Genomic DNA, 22222 nt, shown 5'->3' with positions numbered 1-22222 from the left:
GTTACTCCTCCCAGGTCTGGAGGCGGGAAGCTTGGGGTGGGTGCCATTGCGGCAGAGTCCGGGTGAGGACCCTCTTCCCGGCTTCTCGCTGTGTCCGCACGCGGTGGAGAAGGAGAGCGAGCTCTCTGGTATCTCTTCTTATAAGGACGCCAATCCTATCAGGGGCCCTTTCACCCCAGACGCCTCCCAAAGGGCCCCCTCCAGACCCCATCACATGGCGGGTTAGGGCTTTGACAGATGGGTTTAGAAAAGACAGTTCCCTTCACAGCAGTGGCGTATGGGGGGTTTGGCGGGGCGGGGTGTTCCGTAAGGAGAAGAAAGTGAGACCTTTAAGAAATTGTGAGAAGCTGCTCTTGGAAGTTATCGTGACCCTTTTTTTCCTGAAGGAGATACAAAGCCCGTCCTTGCCAAAAGCCAGTGACAGAATGAGGTCTGCGTGATTAGCCCCTTCTGGGATCTCAGAATGCCATCTGCGTGTCCATCGATTCCTCAAGGGGGATGAGATCCCCTTTGTGCAGAAAGCTTCCTTTTTACCCTTGTCCCCCTCTGGGAAGATGCCATCACATGTGCAAAACTCAGTGGCTTCCCTGAAATTTCTTTATTTTAAATTTAGTTCCTTTCATCTTAAATCTTAATGCCCTGTCTTTGCATTTAATTTCTAAAATGTATTAATTGGACTAATAATACTTGTAGGGCATATTATTAATATATGTTTTTTAAGGACAATTGTTTTCAGATTATAAAAGTTCATGCTGAGTAGACAAAAGCTTTAAAAAATACACTTAAGCAAAAGAAAAAAAAATACCCATAGTTCCACCACTGCTTTTAGAATATTCTCTTTATAGATGTTTTACGTAATCAAACGTTCATCTGTCTACAGGTAAATTTGGATGTGTGGAATCATATGTGAATTCACACACTCATGCTTCAGTTCACATTTCAATTCGAGTTTAGATGGTCAAGTTATGTCACTGACACCGACTACTTTGAGCCCCTGATGTGGGAACAGGGAAGGTTTTCAATAGCATTTCCCTTTTCAGCCTAACTCAGGCTTAGCACCAGGAGCCCGGGGCCCTCGGCAGGTCTCAGCTGCAGGACCGTCTGCGTCCTGGAATCTGGGATTTTTCCGGGGGTCCTCGGTGGTCTCCCCTATAAAGCAAAGGGGTTCAGTTACGATCCCCAGGATTCCTTCCAAGTGGCAGGGTCTGGGGCACCAAGGCCACCTCGGAAGCTCACGTCTCCACGGCTGCCATTGGGTTCTCTGTTTCTGGGTCTGACTGAGAGCGTTACTATCCCTCCACTCATGAAAACGGACTCTGCCCGGTCAAAGACACTGACATCTGCTTGTCAACCCGGCCACAGGTGCGGACATCCACGGGGACGCCGGCTTACCAGGTCCTGCCGGGGCCAGGGGTGACCCAGGAGAGGCCAACACCCTTCCAGGCCCCGCAGGACCCCCAGGACGGAAAGGGGAGCGTGGAGTCCCAGGTGAGGCCAACACCCCAGTATCACCATCTGCACCCCCAGATCCACAGTGTCCGTGAGTCTGAGAGATGAGAGGCCGGGGGCAGGGCAGGTGCCGGCTCCTCTAGGGAGGATTTCTTGTGGCAAACCTCCCACTAGCGTTCCATCGTTTATACTCCGTCATAATCGTACTCCGCTGAGGTTAGCTATTGACCACACTCCCTTGTAGGACAGATAAGATCACACTCCATCCCCTCGGTGCCCCCACCCGGCACAGGGCCCTGGCTGTGACACGCGCACGGGAGTGTTGGATAGATGAGTGGATGAACGCACCACAGCCCCTGAGCTGTGCCTGCGCGCCAGGCCTGGGCCGTGGTGGGAGCAGCCAGGTGGTCTCAGCCGCTAAGCACGAGCCCCAGCCCCACCCCCTGCCCATCCACCAGCAAACCAGGCTCGACCTAAACTGAGAGGGAAGCGCCCCAGCAGGTGCTTTCGGCCCAGCGCCTGTCTCCTGACGGCCGGGGCCCGCACCCACCCCCAGCTCAGCCCAGCATGCTGTCCACGGGCGCCGTCTGGGCAGCCGGCAGGGGTGCTGGACCAGACGGGCCCGTCACCCCTGGGCTTCCGAGACCAGGGCCTGAGCGCCCGTGCTCTGGGCAGAATTACCCCCGAAGCTAGACCCATCGACACCCAAAGGAGAAGCCAGGCCCTGAGGAGGCCGGAGACCCTGATCTCCTAGGGGGGGCGGGTATCTCAGGGCCCACGGACCGCATCACCTGATTCTCGAGGGTCTGTCACCTTCCTCTCCCCTTTCATTAAGCGCAAAGTCCAGAATTCCCTGACATCCCAGCCCCACAGCACTGATCTGAAGGCAGGAGGAGGAGGAAGGCCGGCCAGCTGGGGCCTTTGTGAGTCCTGGGGGGCGGCGTGCGGTTCACACAGCCCACCCAGGGCTGAGGACCCAGGCTCAGGCCACCCGCACAGCCCAGCCAGGGCCGAGGACCCAGGCTCAGGCCACCCGCACAGCCCACCCAGGGCTGAGGACCCAGCACAGCCCAGCCAGGGCTGAGGACCCAGGCTCAGGCCAGCAGCACAGCCCACCCAGGGCTGAGGATCCAGGCTCAGGCCACCTGCACAGCCCACCCAGGGCCGAGGACCCAGCACAGCCCACCCAGGGCTGAGGACCCAGCACAGCCCACCCAGGGGTGAGGATCCAGGCTCAGGCCACCTGCACAGCCCAGCCAGGGGTGAGGATCCAGGCTCAGGCCACCTGCACAGCCCACCCAGGGCCGAGGACCCAGCCTCAGGCCACCCGCACAGGACCACCAGCACTGTAGCTGAGGCCTGAGGCAAGCGCGTATAACACAGTTTTCTTTGTGAAGCACATCCCAGCCTTCCTGAAACTGGACAGCACTTCAGCGTGACACTTGGGGGCCACTCTCAACAGTGAAATCACCCACAAAAAGCACAGAAGTGCAGAAAACGTGGCACGAAATAGACAGTAGGAGGATCCTTGCTGACACTCTGAGCTGGGACTCACTCTCTCCCTCCCGCGTGTCCAAGAGCGCTGCGGGTATTGACTGGGGGTCACCAGTAAATCTCAGTTGGGGAAGCAGGATGGCAAGTACAGAATCTGTGGGCAGTGAGGACGGACTCTGCCCGGGACGCTGGACATCGTCGGGATCCAGGATCCTGAACGACGGCACGGGGAGGCCTGAAATACCAGCGCCGGGCACCCTGAGCCTTCCCACGACGGGTGCTCTCTGGGCCAAAAGGGCTGCCCTGTCAGTGACGCCCTCCCCTCAGGGTAGGGCCAGGTAGCCCCATCAGCTGTCCCTTGAGCAGGTAGCATGCCGGTGAGGACAATATCCCAGCAGAGGCAGGTCCACGGGACCCTCTAGGCAGCAAGAGGGGGCTGGTGGGAGTGGGGACAGGCAGTGCGGCCCCTCTCTCCCCAGACCCGCCCTGAGAGCCTGCGCTGGGTGCCTTCCATCACTGCTTCTCCTTGTTGGCCCTGCTCCTGGACAGGTGAGGGCACAGGGAGGAAACAAGGTGAAACGCTGGGTGCTGGTACTAACCAACTTCTATTTCCCTCCTAAGGGGAACGAGGCCCGGTTGGGAGCCCAGGACTTCAGGGGTTTCCAGGCATCACGCCCCCTTCCAACATCTCTGGGTTACCAGGTGACGTAGGCGCGCCTGGGATTTTTGGCCTGGAAGGTAAGCAGGGCTCACACTGGGATACATTGGAATCTCTGGGGACAGGAGCTGGCCACGACCTGATTGCTTGAGGGATAGAACGCTTTCGTTGTCCCCTTGAGGGCATGACGCTGAGTGAAATAAGCCAGACAGAAAAGGACACATACCGTCTGATAGGAGCTCCCTAAGTGACCACATTCATAGAGACAGAAAGCAGATAGTGGGGGCCAGGAGCCGGGGGAGGGGCAGTTGGTGTTCAGTGGGGACAGAGCTTCCGCTGGGAAGATGAACAAGTTCAGAGAAGGATGGTGGTGACGGCTGCACAGCAGCGTGAATGCACCTCAGGCCACGGAACTGTACACTTAAAAATGGTTAAAATGTTAACGTTTATGTTACGTGTATTTTACCACAATACAAAGCAAAGCTGCCCAGCGTTACACACTCGCCAAAGCCGGTCCCCTGAATGGGTGACTTGCATCCGGCCTCCCGGCCGTGACTGTGCCTTCCTGCTGTGTACACTTACCTTTCTTGGGACTGATGCCAACAGGTTATCGAGGTCCCCAGGGGCCACCTGGGCCCGTGGCTCTTCCTGGAATCAAAGGAGATGAGGGGAGTCCAGGAGCCCCCGGAAACCCGGGGACCAAAGGATGGGTCGGGGACTCCGGGCCCCAGGGCCGGCCTGGCGTGTTCGGGCTCCTGGGAGAGAAAGGTAAGGGTCGGTGCCCGTGGGGGGCTCCTCTCGGGGAGGCTGGCGGCACTGGTCAGAGATGGCCAGAGCCCCCGCCCAGCCTCACGTGTCCTCAACGTCCTGCTTGTCCGGAAGGGCCCAGAGGGGAGCAAGGATTCGTGGGCAACACAGGCGCCGCCGGGAGTGTGGGAGACCGAGGCCCCAAAGGACCCAAAGGAGATCGAGGACTCCCGGGTAAGTGAGTCTCAGAGGGGGCGCCCCTGAGGTCATTCTGTCACAGGGACGTGGTGGTGACGGGTCGTTGGAAGGGCTCTGAGCGCCTTGCAGGCGGGCTATCACCCACCCCCCCTCTAGAGAGCGCCGTGGCTCAAAGGAAGCTCCGGAATTGGTTCAGTGGGTCAAAAACGGAATAGAGACCAGAGCAAGAGAGCAAAGTGGTCCTCACGCATCATCTGGTCTTTCTTTTCCCTTTCCAGGTGCCCCGGGTGCTGTGGGCGCCCCGGGGATTGCAGGAATCCCCCAGAGGGTTGCCATCCAGCGGGGGCCAGTGGGTCCGCAGGGAAGGAGAGGCCCTCCGGGGCCTCAGGGGGAGATGGGACCCCAGGGCCGCCCGGGAGAACCAGGTAGGAGCACTGCTGCGGGGCCACACCTCGTTTCCTGTTGCTTTGCTTTCACTTCTGTTCCCCTGCTGGGAAGCACTGGCTGGGCACCCGTGATGGAGCACCGCATTCTTCCCGGGGCTCTGACGCGTGTCTCGGTGGCTGTGCAGGTTTCCGCGGGACTCCAGGGAAGGCAGGGCCCCAGGGAAGAGGCGGCGTGTCAGCTGTTCCCGGGTTCCGAGGAGACCAGGGGCCCGTGGGGCTGCAGGGGCCCGTTGGCTACGAAGGTGAGTGATGGTGACAGAGGGGGCAGAGGGCAGGGAGCTTCCTCCAGGTCCCGCTGTGAGTCTGCTGAATGGACTGTGGTGTACGGGGAGGGGTCAGATGAGCCCCGAGATGAGCAGAGATGAGGGGCTGCACCCCCTAGCCCAGAGCCTGGGGCCCCCGCTGCAGCCTGGGTCCTGGGCAAGGCCCATATACCTGCGCCCACCCGGTGTCCCCTGCACCTGGCAGAACACCTGGCACAGAGTCCCCAGGACAGGCCGGCCTCCTTCCTTCCTCTGAGACATCTGCAGGTGCCTCAGAGAAGGAAGCAGCGGACATATTTCGAGAGACAAGATTCCTAAAGTTCTTGAAGGCCGGAAACTATGAACTGAAAGTCACCGATTACATTACAGGAGCCGCTGTGAAGTCTTATGTCATCGACTTCTTAAAATTATTTGCACGTGTGCAGGATGGGATAGGCCAGAAATAATAGCAATTCATGCCAAAAAAAAAAAAAAAGTCTTGCGAGTTGGTGTGATCCACCTGCGCTCGGTTTGAGCCCGAGGTGTGAGCACCGTGCTGACAGTAAAGGCGGGCTGCACGGTCAGCGCCCAGATCCAGGAAGCACACGGCGACCCACGGCCAGGAGTGTAAAATGCGGGGGATGCAACCCGAGACACGCATGGCGGGGCGGGGGCGGCGCAGCCAGGCCAGGGGCCAAGACAGTGCAGGGTGGACGGCACGTCCTCAGAAAGGCAGGGGCACCCAGGACGGCTGATTCCAGAGGTCTGAAGGGGTGTCCTGTTGGCGGCAGATCAGCCGTTCTGCAGCGTCAGGGCCAGAATCGGGCCCCCGGGTGGACATCTGGGGAGGTGGGCTTCCAGCCTTGGGAATGGCCGCTCCCCGAAGCATCAGCAGGGGGCCTGCCGCCTGGGGTAGAGGAGGTGGGCGGGGCTGGACACGGTGCTTCCGTGACCCTTCTGACTTCCTGATGCTCATTCCTGCTCAGAACGGGGCGCCCTGGGGGGACGGCTCACGGGGGAGGCTGAGTCCCTGCCCCTTGTTCACTCCCATCATTGTGGTCCCACGTTAGGGCACGGGGATGGGGTGTGGGCCTCCTCAGGAGGCTCCTGGTCCCAAAGGGCAGAGCCACCGAGACCCCGGCCCCTGGGGAAAGGCAGAGCAGGGCTGTGAATGTCGCCACGCGCGCAGCCAGCACGCGGGCCGCGGTCCGCACGGCAGCTGCAAGGCGGCCTCTTTGTCTCGGGTCCCAGGGGAGCCAGGCCGCCCCGGGAGCCCCGGCCTGCCCGGCATGCCCGGCCGCAGCGTCAGCATCGGACACCTCCTGGTGAAGCACAGCCAGACGGAGCAGGACCCCATGTGCCCCGTGGGCATGAACAAGCTCTGGAGCGGATACAGCCTGCTGTACTTCGAGGGCCAGGAGAAGGCCCACAACCAGGATCTGGGTAGGTACCGCCCGCCAAGCTCGGCCAGCCCCGCTGGCCACAGTGAGGTCGCTGAGTCCTCGGGAGGCACCGAGATGCCCCCAACCTGGGGTCGGGAAGCGGACTCTGCCTCGTAGCCCTCAGCGGCCTCCACGGGCTCACGCGGCCCAGCCTCTCGCTGCCCCGTGCCCTGGAGGCCACTGGCGGTTCCCCGTCATTCTTGCTTCTTGCTCCGCGGTGTGTAAGCAGTCAGGCCGGGGCCATGAGGGGCTGGGAGGCACTTAGAACCCCGCAGCGTGGATATGGGGGGGTGTGTGCTGGTATCTTTCCAAGGAAGCCTGGTTGCCAAAAGGAATTTAGAAGACCTAACAGCCCGTAGAAAACATGGCCAACACATACTAAAATTGGGGGCTTGGAGGGAGGGTGGCCATGGGTGTGGTGGGGGATCTGTTGGGCTGAACCCGATGATTTGCGCACCTTCCCGTCTAGATAAGTTGTTTTTTTTTTTTTTTAAGTGAGACATAGCAAACAAGAATAAGGGCCTAAAACAGCAGAGACAGGGCAAGGCCAGCACAGGGCCCGGCAGGCCTCAGGGCAGAGCAGACACCCGGCTCAGCTGGAAAGCAGTCAGTGTGAAAGGGGAAATAACTCACTCTGGCCCTAAGATGAAGTTGGTGGAGTTATTTGGGGGGCACAGTAAGCAGAGTCCATCTGGGAGGCACCTGGGTGCCATGAGCCAGGCCCCCATCTGGGATGCCATCGGTGGGTGCTGGGGACTGGCGCTTTAAGACCCCCCGACACGGGCCTCACCGGGGTGCTGTTCGCCAAGTCGCCTCTCCCTCTGACCCAGCCTGGTCCTGAGGTGTGCGGGAACCTCGGAAGGGCACAGTGCCGGTGGAGTCAGCCCCTGAGGGATTGGAAAGCCCGAGCCCGCCCTCCACCCCGCCCCGCACACGGCTGACCCCCGCGGGGGGCCTGGAGGGGCATCCTCCCGGCATGCTCGGCCGTGACGGTCCCTCCCTGCACCGCAGGGCTGGCGGGCTCCTGCCTGGCCCGGTTCAGCACGATGCCCTTCCTGTACTGCAACCCTGGCGACATCTGCTACTACGCCAGCCGCAACGACAAGTCCTACTGGCTCTCCACCACCGCCCCGCTGCCCATGATGCCTGTGGCCGAGGAGGACATCAGGCCCTACATCAGCCGCTGCTCCGTGTGCGAGGCCCCGGCCGTTGCCATTGCCGTCCACAGCCAGGACGTCTCCATCCCCCACTGCCCGGCTGGATGGCGGAGCCTGTGGATCGGATATTCCTTCCTCATGGTACGTGGTGCTTGCCTGCTGTCTCTCAGCCCGCGGGCCCAGGTGCACACGGAGTTCCTCTCCCCAGTCACATCCTGGCCTTTGTAAGACTCATCAGGGCAGTTGTCCAGGTTGTGCACTGCACAAGGGCACCTGGCCCAGGGGAGGAGTGAGAGCTGGAACACAGCCTGCGTTTTGCTCATTGAGCCGTGTTAGGCCTGGAGCTGCCTCCACCCAGAAGGGACCCATGCATTTGCCACCAGGCCTTTGTACAGCCTTAATTAGGATAAATTTGGCTGTCATGATAGCATCTGTTACAATTTTCCTGTTTACCGTCAGAGGGAGAAAGGAAAGTCCAGTGGGGAGGGTGGGTCTTGTATTGAATTTATATTTATTATGACTGTCGTAATTCCACTATATTGACCGGATGCCCAACGTGTTAAATATTTCATAAATTATATTAATAACATTTTATATATATATACATATATATGTATATATTATACCAAGTTTGCTAATCTTATCAAAACAACAGAAAAAAAAACTGGATTCTGGAAAAGGAAGGAGAAGACAAACAAGTGTTGCTTTTTAACATTTTTAAGGTATTGCTGCTGCAATAACTTAAAGCAACAGGATACTAAGTTCTGTGCTGGGACAGGCAACGGTCTGCTTTTCAGGAGCTAATCATGTCAGGGGGCTTTGGTGGATGGACAGAGCTCTGCTCCCATCGAGAAATTCAAAAATGAAAAACAAGCCTCTTCCTTGTGAAGGGAGTGATTACACTGTATCCAGAAAGGTCAGACAGCCCTTCTTTTATCAGCAATTACATCTTGAGCTGTGTCACGGGATAAGGGATAAGCCCACATGATCCTCAGTAAGTGCCTCCTTCCAGCCTGGCCCTTGACACCCCCAAGGCGGGTGACAGAGGACCATGGTCCGCTCACCCCGCTGTACAGCCACGGCAGCACTGAGGCTGCCCACACCTTCCCTTCCAAGAACACCTGCTGGCACAGACGCCGGAGAGCCAGCACACGGCTTAGTGTCCCCCTGCCTGTCTGGAGGACGGTCCCTGTCTTGTCTGCACACAAGACACACTTTGCTCCATCGCTGCCACAGCAGCAAAGACGTCAGCCCCCACCTCGCCTCAGTGATCCCTCTCGAAGCTGGTCTGGTGGCGACTGTAAGTCTCCAGCAGGCCATCGGTTTACTTTTTCCTTTCGATTCAAATGAGGTCCTCACAGGCCGAGTGTCCAATGAGTGATTCTCTTAAGAGACATCAGCTGCTTGAGTCCCAAAGCCAGAGGCTTGTCCGCTGAGGCGAGCACATTGGAAAAGGGGTGTGTGTGTGCATGTGTGTCTGCACGCGTGTGTGTGTGTATGCATATGCGTGGGGGGACCAGCAGGGCCTCGGCTCCTTCAGGCCAAAGCGGGGCTTGAGCTGCCCCATGAAGACACGCCTGCTTGTCTGTCGACAACACACAGCAGCTCTGCCTGGGAAGCTTCCGCATTCTGTGAGCAGAAAACTATTCAGAGGTTTTTGTTCTTTGCTGCTTCATTTGAAGAAAAGGTTAAACTGGGCTTCTGCCCAGATATCTCACAGGACAGGTTAACCTGTGCCCTGCCCACCGTGGCTGAGGTGTTCCTGTTCTAAATTCGTGGGTTCTGACACCACACTTACCACGGCGCTGGCTGGACCGAGCCAGATGACACGTTTTAGAGAGAAGCTTTGAGATCCGGGGCCCCGCCATGCCCCTTCGTCAAAGCTAAACATGTTTATGAAACCGAGAGAAAGTAGAACTTGAAAGTGGCAAAGAAAATCCCCCCAACCCTTGGCCAGGTCTCCCAGGCAGAATCACCTCAAGCAACCAGTTGCTAATTTAACAACCCTCTGATTGACAAAAAACTGATTACACTAGTATTATGTGTTCACTGTAGAAACATCAGCAAGTAGAGCTTTTCTTAAAAAAATAATAAAATTCAAAGCACCCGTACTCCCCCTTCATAAGCGTTGGCAAAGGAGGAGAGCAGGAAGCACTCTGGTGCTTAATTTTTTTGTTTTTTCTTTTGTTTTTTTTTTTTTGGCTTTGCCGCACGGCTTGCGGGATCTTAGTTCCCTGACCAGGAATCGAACCTGGGCCTTCGGCAGTGAGAGCTCGGAGTCCTAACCACTGGACGGCCAGGGAATTCCCTGGTGCTTAATTTTAACAGACCCTCTGGTTCTGACCCACATGTTGATTTTATTTTTTTTAATTGACTTTATTGAAGCGTAGTTGACTTACAGTGTTGTGTTAATTTCCACCGTACAGCACAGTGACTCGGTTATACACACACATACATTCTCTTTCATATTCTTTCCCCTGATGGTTTATCCAGGATATTGCACAGAGCCCCCTGTGCTCTACAGCAGGACCTTGCTGTTTTATTTTTCCTTTAAAAGAAAAAGCTAACGTGTCGGCATCTCTTCCGCCCCGTCCCCCTACCCTGCACAGCACACGGCCGCGGGCGACGAAGGGGGCGGCCAGTCGCTGGTGTCACCGGGCAGCTGCCTGGAGGACTTCCGAGCCACGCCGTTCATCGAGTGCAACGGCGCCCGAGGCACCTGCCACTACTATGCCAACAAGTACAGCTTCTGGCTCACCACCATCCCCGAGCAGAGCTTCCAGGGCTCACCCTCGGCCGACACACTCAAGGCCGGCCTCATTCGCACGCACATCAGCCGCTGCCAGGTGTGCATGAAGAACCTGTGATGTCGGGGCCACCCCGCCGGACACGCTTCTCCAGGGGACACGCAGCTGGGGGGCCACTTTGGTGCTTATCCTTAACTTATTACCTCAGATGCCGACCCAAAAATTGACTTCATTTTTTTTCTTTAAAAAACAAACCAAAAGAATAATAAAATAAGGGCTACCAAAGGAATTCGGCACCAGCACTTCGACCAAATAACCCCGTGGCATCCAAGGCGCTGCCCACTCTCCCCACATCTGTAGCATCTGTAGGACACCCTGACCCCCCCCAAAATGGAAAACCGTGAACCCTCCCTCTCAGGCCATCCGTACTAGATGGTTCCACACTCAGTGTAGCTAACTTCTTCCTGTGTATCTATGTAGTCACTGCAGTCCCAGCCGCCACTGATAACCCACTTATTGAACTCCACGGGGAGGTATAGACAGAGGAGGCCGTGCAGCCTGCGGGCTCCTGAGCTCACCCCCGCTGTTCCCACTCGGGGGGCTCCTGGGGGTGGATGCAGCCCTGCTCTCCGAGCCCCCGTGGTGACGGCGCCCTCTTCTCCCAAACGCCGGCAACGCGAAGGCTCCTGGTCCCCTCGGGAAGGCCGACTGTGCCTTATGTTTTAAAAGCCACTGATGTCCGCACACCAGCTATCACTCTTCCCACCACCCCTTACAGACCGTTGGGTTCGGCAAAACTCACATAGGAGCGAAGACCTTCTCACCGTCTGTTGTCAGCCAGGCTGCGTGGCAGCAAACTTTGTAGGGTCGGAAGTGATGCTTCCACTGCCCCCAGGCCGTCCCTGGACATTTACCCTCCGTACTTTGTGCAGAATTGTATTCCTCTGACTACTCCATCCTCTGTAACGATCCCCAAATAAAAGTTCGTTTTGAACATTTTTATACCCCGAGTCACTGCCTGCCTCATTTTCTCGAGTCCATAGAGCACAGACTTTGCCGTGAACCCCAAAACACTGCATCCGGGCCCAAGTGCGAGCCCTGCACCCAGCTCGGCACCGCGCAGCTGTTTTTTTCCAAGTTTCAGCAGATTGAACACAAGCCTGTGTTGGTGTCATTCGTTTCCCAGGGAACTGTGTTTGTGTTTATAATGCGTTAGTGGTTACACAAGACACCCGCACCATCACTCATGGGGATTAGCAAGATGGGTACCAGTCACTCACCAGCCCCAGCACAACATCCCAACAAAATCCCAGTGTTTCCAAGATATAGCCTCCAAGACACATTTCCGGGTTCAGTTTCTCTGGAACCTGGCTGACCTTCAGGCACCCAGCTCACAGAATTTATTTTTACCCTTTAAAATTCAATGTCATATTAAACTTTTTCTAAGTACAATTTCTACAGTTAAGGTGACAATGTTACAATAATAATTCCACATGATAATGTTACTCGAAGGAGATCAGCACCTCCCTGGCCTGCATACCCCCAGCGGCCGCCCAGGACGAGGACTCTGCTCCGGAGGGTTAAGTGGGGACGTGACTCCAGGCAGTGGAATGGGACCTGGGCAGAGCGACCCAGGAAGCAGGGCACCTCACTAAGGGGGCTGCCACTGTGGAGGGCTCAGGGTTCAATCCTGCGGGGACCCACCGAGGGAGGCCACAGAAGGACACTCAAATGGTCCCCCCCAGGCGTGGGAAAGGCACATTTTCAGCCTCCAGCTCTTGCCCCCAAGGGTCAGGCTGCCTCACATGTCCGGGGCTAAGTGGGCTCCTAGCACCCCAGGTGGAGGTATCAGAGAACCAGGGAAAGCCGATGGTAGGCTACACCTGTGGATATCTGGTTTCCGTAGCAACAGCTGCAGCGGAAGAGGTGAGCCTAGAGGCTGAGGCCGGGGCCTGAAAGATGCCCAGCACGGGGAGGTGAGGGCGCAGCTGTTTTAAAGATTCTTTAAATTGTATAGTGTCTTGTAATTTTCAAAAGTTTCATATGCACGATTTCATATGGTTTAGCTGTGATGCCTCTGTGAGGTTCACACATCAGAGGTAGGTGCCCGGCATTAAACACTGAACCTCACACCTAAAATACATACGGTGAGAAGACCAAGATCCCGATACGTAATTGTATTCCAAAATGTCGACCATCAAATATAAACCAAACACAAATACTCCATAACCCCAACACCTGTTTGTGCAACGAAGCTCATGACCCTGTGCAAGGACAGCAGGTGAAGATTCCTAGTCTGGGGCAAACAGCCAACCTTCTGAACCTTGAAAATTCAAGCTCTGCCCTTCACAGACCCTCGCATGTTGCGTGAGATTTTTCTGGTCTAGTTTCTCAGGGCTGAGAGGAACCGCCACCCCGGAAGCTAAGTGTACGTGAGTGGCTGACGCTGCCCCCCCACCATTTTCCAGAGAGTGGGTGCCCTGAGGTTAGAATCACTGTCTCGCGACTGCTTCATAAGGTGGCTTTCCTCACCCCTCGCACAGACGATGCCAGGACCCATGTTAAACCAGAGGAGATGCTTCTGGAAGCATGCTGGCTGGTCGGAGGGGCACCAGGAAAGACGGAGAAAGTCCTGGCATATCGCTCCAGCTTCCCGCTGCCTAAGAGCGAGTCCGGAGGACCCCGGGGCAGCTCTCCGCTTGGGGGCCACCAGGGGAGCTGAACCGAAAGACCCTGCTCGCCACGGGGGCGTCCTGAGAATTAAATCCGTTCCTACGTGTGGAAGGGCCCCAAGAGAGCTGGCGTGTGAGTTTGGTGTCGTGTCCCAGCCTCAAGAAGAAGGGGTTGGAGACTCCCTGCCATCGGAGGGTTTTAAAGATGTTCCCACGGACAAGAGGCTGTGCAGGGGTGAGGAAGAAGCCTTCTGAAGGTAAATTCCTGACACGCACAGAAGGGGTGATATTGAGCTGCGGGAGGACCGTGAAGCGGCAGGACAAACCCAAGTGAACGGTCTGCACGGTATAAATACCGGTACCCGTGAGCCACTGGGGAGGGTGACGTGAGCGCAGAGGCGCCCATCTCGTCCATCTGCCCGAGGGACACCAGGGCTCCGATCACACCTGGACGTGGCCCTACCTACAGGCTGCCGTTCCCAGAAAGAGGCCATCGCTCTTTTCTTTATATTTATAAATGTGGCATATTTATTTATTTATTCCTTTGACAAGTATTTTTTCAAGAACATATTTGTTGAAGGCACACATCACTTGTCCTGAGTGGTAATACCACACTGAACAAGACACGCTTAGCGCCTGCCCGTAGAAATTTTAGTGTACTGGGGGATACAGGCAATAAAAAAAAGTAATTAAAATAAAGCGCCATGAATGTTATTAAAGGAGAAATTAGGGGAGAGGAGGAATACAGAGCAGAGATATTTGAACCAAAGAATTCCTCTTGGAGGAAGTGATTTTTCTTTTAACTTTTTATTTTATATTGGAGTATAGTTGATTAACCATGGTGTACAGCAAAGTGATCCAATTTTACATATACATGTATCTATACATGTTTCTATTCTTTTTCAAATTCTTTTCCCATTTAGGTTGTGAGAGACTATTGAGCATAGCTCCCTGCGTGATACAGTAGGTCCTTGCTGGTTGTCTATTTTATATACAGCAGTGTGTGCATGTCAGTCCCAAACTCCCTATCCCTGCCCCCCACCCTTAAGTTCGTTCTCTAACTCTGTATGTTTCTGTTTTGTAAATACGTTCATTTGTGTCATTTCTTTTTCGATTCCGCAAATAAGCGATATCATACATCACTTATTTTTTAAAAAAGAGAAACAGCAGGTGTTAGGAACTAATTGGAGGGGGAGGGGAGAATGCTAACATGGGTAACTTTGGAAACGAGGGAGGCCTGAAGCCAAAGGCCAAGGGCCCGCCCCCCCATGGCTGTGCTCCCCCTATTGCAGCCTTGACCCACATTGTCTGCTGCAACTGAACAATTGGGGAATGGATGGGGCCGCAGGGAGCGCGTTTCCCACTGCCTGAGATGGGGTTTACAGCTGAGAAGCAGGGAGATGATGCATCAGAGTGAGAGAGGTCGGCCAGACCAGGTTCGGCTGAGCACAGACCCCTGGACATGGGCGTCAGTATCTACATGTGTACTTCCTTGCTCTCAGCTGGAGGGCTCTAAAGAAACACCCCCAGCCCCGCTGGCAACAAGCACACGCAGCCCAGATCTGGGCTTCGGACACTTTCCCCAGTGAAAGGTCCCAGGGCTCCTTGGAGCAATGGCTGATTCTAGGACGAGTGCAGGAAACACACAAGATGAGCCTGGAACACAGGTGGTGCCAGAAAGTAAGAAAGAACTCAGAAATAAACCCCAGGGGCCTCCCTGGTGGCGCGGTGGTTAAGAACCCGCCTGCCAATGCAGGGGACACGGGTTCATGCCCCGGTCCGGGAAGATCCCACATGCCGCGGAGCAGCTAAGCCCGTGCGCCACAACTACTGAGCCTGCGACCTAGAGTCCACAAGCCACAACTACTGAAGCCCGCACGCCTAGAGCACATGCTCCACAACAAGAGAAGCCACCTCAATGAGAAGCCCGCGCACCGCAAAGGAGAGTAGCCCCTGCTTGCGGCAACTAGAGAAAGCCCGCGCGCAGCAACGAAGACCCAATGCAACCAAAAATAAATAGTAAATAAATAAATAAATTTTAAAAAATAAATAAACCCCAGAGATGGGAACGGGTCAAAGGGACACAGCAGCCAGCAGACACAGCTTCCCGTTCACGAAAGCTGGGATAACGTGATCAAGAAGGAAGCCATCCGGGGCTTCCATGGTGGCGCAGTGGTTGAGAGTCCGCCTGCTGATGCAGGGGACACGGGTTCGTGCCCCGGTCCGGGAAGATCCCACATGCCGCGGAGCAGCTGGGCCCGTGAGCCATGGTCGCTGAGCCTGCGCGTCCGGAGCCTGTGCTCCGCAACGGGAGAGGCCACGACAGTGAGAGGCCCGCTTACCGCAAAAAAAAAAAAAAAAGGACGCCATTCTGAATTGTAACCCAAAGAATCAAATAAATGTCCGTGAGTCCATACCGATATAACGATGGAATCAATAAATGAATGGGGAGAAGAGACAAATCCTTGTAAAAACACCCAAAGTGGGTAGTTATTCTACCATAAAGGAGGGGCGTGTGCGCTGTGCCTGGCGACGTCCTTCCAGAGAGCAGAGTGTGGAAGGAGCGGAGAGGGCACCTGTGCCGCGGAGACCGTGAGCCACACACCTGGGCCATGCGATCAGGGATGAGTCACGGTAACAGCGGGCGCCCCGTGAGCGTGACCTGAGGAGCGCGCTTACCTCTGTGCTCTTCCTCCCAAACCTCCACCCCAGCCTCATCAGGAGAAACACGTCAGACAAATCCCGGTCAAGGGGTGTCCTACAGAACACCTGTCCGTACCCCTCAAGGCTATCAAGGTCACCAAAACAAGGTGGTCTGAGAGGCTATTAGAGCCATGGGGACCCTAAGGAGATGTGACTACATGTCATGTGGTGTCCCGATGGGACCCTGAACAGAGACATCAGGTGAAATTAAGGGCATCTAGATAAAGCATGGACCTCAGTTAATAATAATGTAAAGCAAGAAGAAAAGAAAGGACAGTGGGCTTTTTAGGAGCTGGTGGAAATGGGTGTATCTGAGAGCAGTGCAGGCCAAAGGGTCCCGCTTCGAGAAGTGGAAAAGATCGGGCCAAGTGCTAAGGGAACGGGGAGGGGGTGTGACATGATGAGGGCAGGCGGGGCGGGGTGCGGAGGGGGGCTGGCCCTGCCTCGTTACACAAAGGCAAGAACAACCCCGGTTCCATCAGCCACAGTGGGAGCAGATTCTGCCTCCAAACATTCCAAACTCCTGCAGGGACCACCCCACCTCTTGCTCTTGGACACAAGAGCAAGTGCCCAGGGCTCGCCCCCCTCAGGTGGGCTGCGGTCATCGGCACAGGTGCTCCTCGCGTGCAGGGCCGGCGCAGAGCTCGGAGGTGGAACACGAGTCAGCTCCATCCCCCTTCTCTCGGGAGGACAAAACCATCTCCAATCCACTGCCCACAGCAACCGGGCTCTGAGCATCGGCTCACCTCAGCCAGAGGGAGACCTCGCAGGAGATGAAGCTGCCGGACGTCCGTGGGAGAGGGTTGCGGGCACAGCAGGCAGTGCTGATTCAACCAGGAGGTCGGGTTCAGAAATGACAAAGCGCTTCTCTTAAGACACCGGCCTAGCGGCCTGTGAAAAGGGGGAACCATGGTTTCCAACACCCAGATTCCAACATAACCCCGCTCAAAACTTCCCACGCAGGACACCTCGAGGCCACCAGGAAATGCCCGGCCAGGAGCTGCTGTTGAGAAGGTTTCTGAGGACACTCGGGTGAAAGTCTGCAGCGATGGCTCCTGGGCCAGGCTCAGCAGGTTAACCCACGGCTGTCCGTGGCCTCCCAGCCACAGAGCAGCTGCATTTGAACAAAGGGAAAGAAGGAATGTTTGAGGTCCCAGCTCGAACCCACATCCAGCAGAGGATCCCCTCCTTCTCCCCTGGCTAGCTCACTAGAGCAGCTGAAGCTTCCCCAGAACTGACCTGGTTCCCTGGTCGGGAACTGGGCCCACGAGCAACCACGGCTGGAAACCCGTGAGCAGTCTCAGACCCCAGGACCAGTCTCCCTGGCGAGAGCCCAGGCTGGCACCCAAAGTCCACTTGGGACAGAGCCCAGAATGAAGCCTACCTTTTAGGGCAGCAGTGAGGGTGCAACGCCTACATGCTGTTGATGGAGAAGGTGCCGTCCTGGGCCAGCCTCCAGAACGCAGGGTCATCCAAGGGCACGAGCTGGGGGTGCTCAGAGCAGATGGGCAAGAGAATCAGACTGTTCAGGCGGAAAGGGCTGTGGGAACTCAGCCACCCCTGCCTTCAAGTACAAAGACAGAAATAATTTCCTAGGATGCTTTTTCCCCTCCACAGGCTTCAAAGACAAGTTCCTAGGTCTCCCAGATGTCTCACCAGCAAAGACACACTTTGTGGAAAAATAAATACAACTGCCACCCACTAAATGGGAAACTAAGCCACGTCAATGAAAAGTAATCAGACTGACTCGTTTTCACTTTTGAATGGGCTACAGTTGCAAAATGGAAGTTTTAGACCTCGAGATCTGCTTCAGTGACAGGACATCTCAATTGAGGCCTCCCCAGTCACACACAGGGGGCTCTGATGGTGTTTCCATCACACAGATGGGGCTCGTTTGCTTACCCAGAGGACATGCACCACCCGGGAGCAGAGGCAGGGCTAGAGGCCACAGCATCAGAGATCATGGGCTCTCTGCAGAAACACTGAACACCTCCCCCCAAAAACTACTGCTCATGAAACATTGTTCACCAGCCTCTGCCCCACTTTGCTTCCTGTCAAGGACTGAATGCTTGTGTCTCCCAACATCCATATGTTGAAGTCCTAACCCCCAGATGGGATGGTGTCTGGAGGTGGGGCCTTTGGGAGGTAATCAGGTTTGGATGAAGCCTTGAGGGTGGGGCCTCCATGATGGGATTAGTGCCCTTGTAAGGAAAGAGTCACAAGAGCTCTCTCTCCCTCTAGTACGTGAGGACACATGCAGAAAGGTGGCCATCTACAAGCCAGGAGAGTGCCCTCACCAGAAACTGAGTCGGCTGGCACCTCAATCTAGCCTCCAGCCCCCAGGACTGAGAAATAAAGGTCTGCGGTGTTTCATTACAGCTGCCAAGCTGGCTGAGACACCCCTTTCCCAACAGAGAGCCCCAAGCCTGACCTACTTGTTTTCCATTAAATTTCTAAGAAAACAAAACTGTTGTCTCACGGCTCCCCTGTCTTGGCATCTCTTAAGAACAAAGCCACACCCTACCCCCGGAAAAGAGGTTTCTTATTTAGCAACTGCCCGGGTGACCCACACAGAGGTCAGCAGAGACAGAGCTTTTAGTTTTGCTTCTATTATCGGAACTCGTGTCTTCAAGACAACTAGGCAGGTGGGCCAACCTAAATACCTGGAATTTGTAGGATTCGACGCAGCTTTTAAAGATAGAGAGACGTGCCTTAAGCTCACAGCCATCACTCGAGCACCCCCAGCAAGGAGCCCATGGGAGCACAAATAAAGTCTAAATCAAAGTTCTTCTCAAAATCCTTTTTAATAATACGTGTGGCTCACAATGCTGCAACCGATATAAAAAACATTGATTCCTGATTTTGTATAAATTAACATTTATCGAGAATCATTACGATGCATCAGGGTACAAGTACCGAATGGTAGGACCGAAGATAAATCACAGTGAGCAGAAACGTTTGAAAGTCACACAGGTGCCGAGACAGCCGAAAACCTTCTGTCAGAGGCCAGGTGTGAAGCCAGGGCAGCCAGGGGACGGAGGTCTCCGGGAGCCCGGCTCTGCAGGGGGCTCCCCTGGACGGTTCGTCCACTCCCCACCTCCCAGGGCAGCGATGTACGTGGGGGACCAGTCACGGGGACCTTCACTACTGGCTGGCATTTCCACCCGGTCTCCTCCTCCGAGTGCAGTTCTACAAAGTGAGCCCCGATCTTCTCCTCTGACCGTCCGTGCACCCTGGGGGGCCGGGCCTGGGCACGTCAGGCGCAACACCCAGATCTGGTCCGTGCGGGCGGCCTGGAGCTGGTGATGTCCACGGTCTGCGGCGGCCCCTGGGCCCTCTGCTGCAGGATCACGGGCACCACCATGTCGAACAGGGTTTCGAACAGCAGATCCACGTTGTGCCCGGTCTTGGCGCTGGTCTCGAAGCACATCTGCTCCGCGGCCGGCACGTCCTTTTCATCCAGCATCTTGTACTTGAGGATCTTTTTGTAAAAGGCCATCGCGTCCTCCGGCTGCACCTGCTTCGGCAGCCTGGGGGCTGCACAACCGTCGCCGCCAGCCAGCCCAGGGCCCTGCCCTCCTTCCTGGCCGCCCTCCCCGGGCCCCTCCTCACTCAGGTCCACCTTGTTTCCCACGATGGCGAAGAGGCAGTCGGCGCTGGCCGTGTCCGTCAGGCCCAAGAACCTGTCCTCCAGCTCCAGGAGGCTCTGGGCATGGTTCACGTCGTAGGTGAGGATGACGGCGGCCGCCCCCCGGCAGTACATGGAGCCCAGGCCATGGAACTGCTCGCGCCCTGGGGGCGAGGGGGGAGAAAGATACAGTTACCTCTCCTCTCTGGCAGTGCCCCCCGACCATGCCACCAGGGACCCCTGGGAGGGACCATGGAATCGTGACCCCAAACGTAGGTGTGGCTGGAGCTGAACGGGATGGAGACCCTGCTGTGCAGAAAGACGGGGTGATGGTCAGTCCCCACGGCCAGCAGGTCCTGCACAGCCCCGTCCACCCACCGCAGTGAACCCACGAGACGGAGGAAGACAGCCGGGCCCTGCTTTCCCCCAATGGGCGGTGGTGTGGCTTTTGCTCCTATCTCTGCGTCTTACACGGGGATGTTTACCCGCGACGCTCCCGCCAAGGGTCCTGCTCCTCTCGATGACACACTCTGTGCCACCTCCCAGCGTGGCAGTCGTGCTGACGTGGCACCAGGCAAGTCTGCGTTCCCGGGGAGAGCAGAGCTCCCCGGGCCCAAGGCCCTGCCCCACCTCCAAGGCCACCTCCCCACCCGTAGGCTGCGGACCTCCTGGAGAAGGCCTCAGAAGTGAGTGTGTCAGAACAGAGAACACGCACAGTAAGGAAATGCCCTCTCTTTGAGGGAAGACAGACAGAGCAACTTCACTTTCAAGCCAAGCTGGGCGCCGCTGTGCACGCCACACGGCGAAGCAGGTATGGACATCCCGCCACCGACGGCTGGCCCCACCCCTGAAGCCTGGGCCCCGGCCTTCCCAGAGTGGGGAAGTGACAGCGGATGCAGACGGCCCCGGGCCCCCCAGACCTCCTCCCACCTCTTCCTCCCTCCCTCCCCTGCCCGTGGGCACCAATCAGGGCTGCACAGGCCCCAGGTGACAGCCCCTGTGCAGGGGCTGAGGCCTTCCTTGCCTTTTCAGTTTTAAGGGGAAATGGGTGTTTTCTAAGTTGGACACGTCACAGCGAGAACACAGCATAAATCTCCCTTGGGCCGACCTCCTTCTCTCTGGTCCTTTGGGGAGAGGGTGGGCACTTCCCGGGGCTTCTGCTGACTGTGACTCCCCAGGGGGCCCTGGCCCCCTTCCAGGTCCCCCTTCTGTCCCGGCCTGTCCCTCATCCCTCTGAGCCCCGACGCAGACGCTCAGCACAGCCCCAAGTGGAGGTCTCGGTCATGCAGCTAACAGACACCTGTCTCCACCAGGGAGGACAGGACCTGTGGCTTTACTCGCCCCCCACCCCCCGGCCCCGCGCTCGGTGCCACTAATGTGCTGTGTAAGTGAAGCCACAAATCATCCCCTCCATGTGTTTTTTTTTTTTTTAAAAAAGGACAACACAGTTTTTCTCTCATGTAAGATTTCTTGGTTTGTTTCGTAACAATTTGCTCTCATTTGCTAGGTGGTAGGAGCCTCAACCATGTCAGAGGCCGAATTTACACCCTGCACCATCTCAACTCCCACCTTTACTCTGAACTGCAGACCCAGGGGAAGACACTGGGGGAGGGGAAGAGGGTAAGGAGAGGGGCAAGGGAGAGGGAGGGGGACAGAGGGAGGGAGGGAAAACCTTGATGGGTTAAACCCCCAAAGAACTGAAATTTCGTCACACTTGAATACCTTTATTCCTTCATATCAAATCATCGGAAGCCCTGTATGTAAAAGGCCCAGATCACAGTAAGCGGCAAGGCCAGTGCCCCTCACCTTGGGGTCTCCGGAGGCCAAGTGTGACCACGTTTGTTCCCAGGTTTTCCCCAACGGCCCCCTTGGTTTCCCTTCTTCCTCATTCACGATGGAAAGACGGTTCACTGACTCCATGGAGGGAAGTTCATAAATGCAAAACGGGGCCCCTCCTGAAGCCGTCCCAGGCCCCGGGACCAATCACACCTCCTACGGCTGCCGTCTGAGTTCACACCCTCCATGGGCGGAGGGAAAACCCCCTGGACCTGGGTGTGTAACAGAGAAGAGAAAACCTGACTCCATACTGGATCTATTCCTTTGGCACTAACCCTGGGCTCTGACGCCTGTGCTGAGTCATGCTGGCTCTGCCCCTTTGTAAAAGAATGTTGCCTAGAGCCTGAAATATGCAGGAGAGCCCATTCTCCAGGCTCTGACTTTTAAAGGTATAACTCTTTTCCATTCATATAGAGATAAAGTTGCAGAACAGAAAAATAACAACTGTCTTGTTGGAGATTTATAGGAACATTGTGCCCTGACCTGTGGACAGCTGCGAGAACCAAGGATACAGGCACCAAGGACGTGCAACAACCAGCCACACCCCCTGCCGTTTCAGTAGAAAAGAGGCCTGGATTCTGTTAATAATTGGGAAAGGTGGGTCTTTGGGACCGCCAGTGCACCGTCTTCTCGGTCCGCTGGAATTGCAAATAAAGTGGTTTTTCTTTGCCCCAAAAACTTGTCTCTCAATTTACTGGCATGGTGTGCAGTGAGCAGTACGAGGTTGGACTCCATAACAGGTAGGCCTCCCTGGGAGGGCCCCCACCCCACCCTGCTCCACGGAGGAGCCCAGGATTGATGTC

General features: G+C 56.2%; 2 protein-coding genes across 4 annotated transcripts in view; one reads left to right on the top strand and one right to left on the bottom strand.

The window, feature by feature from the left end:
* COL4A2 (collagen type IV alpha 2 chain) overlaps positions 1–11582 on the top strand; it is a 177392-nt gene extending 165810 nt beyond the window's left edge. For both annotated transcript variants that reach the window (XM_067713565.1, XM_067713566.1), the window contains exons 40-48: positions 1363–1488; positions 3565–3681; positions 4208–4369; positions 4484–4582; positions 4825–4971; positions 5118–5234; positions 6486–6677; positions 7688–7974; positions 10443–11582. In XM_067713565.1, the coding sequence (XP_067569666.1) occupies positions 1363–1488; positions 3565–3681; positions 4208–4369; positions 4484–4582; positions 4825–4971; positions 5118–5234; positions 6486–6677; positions 7688–7974; positions 10443–10700 (1505 nt within the window). In that variant the 3' untranslated portion in view covers positions 10701–11582. The remainder of the gene's footprint in view (positions 1–1362; positions 1489–3564; positions 3682–4207; positions 4370–4483; positions 4583–4824; positions 4972–5117; positions 5235–6485; positions 6678–7687; positions 7975–10442) is intronic.
* Positions 11583–18740: 7158 nt separating this feature from the next.
* RAB20 (RAB20, member RAS oncogene family) overlaps positions 18741–22222 on the bottom strand; it is a 27601-nt gene continuing 24119 nt past the window's right edge. For both annotated transcript variants that reach the window (XM_067713570.1, XM_067713571.1), the window contains one exon: positions 18741–19747. In XM_067713570.1, the coding sequence (XP_067569671.1) occupies positions 19212–19747 (536 nt within the window). In that variant the 3' untranslated portion in view covers positions 18741–19211. The remainder of the gene's footprint in view (positions 19748–22222) is intronic.

Source organism: Pseudorca crassidens, chromosome 18, assembly GCF_039906515.1.
Source record: "Pseudorca crassidens isolate mPseCra1 chromosome 18, mPseCra1.hap1, whole genome shotgun sequence".
Classification (NCBI taxonomy): Eukaryota; Metazoa; Chordata; class Mammalia; order Artiodactyla; family Delphinidae; genus Pseudorca; species Pseudorca crassidens.
This window is presented reverse-complemented; position numbering and strand designations above follow the sequence as displayed.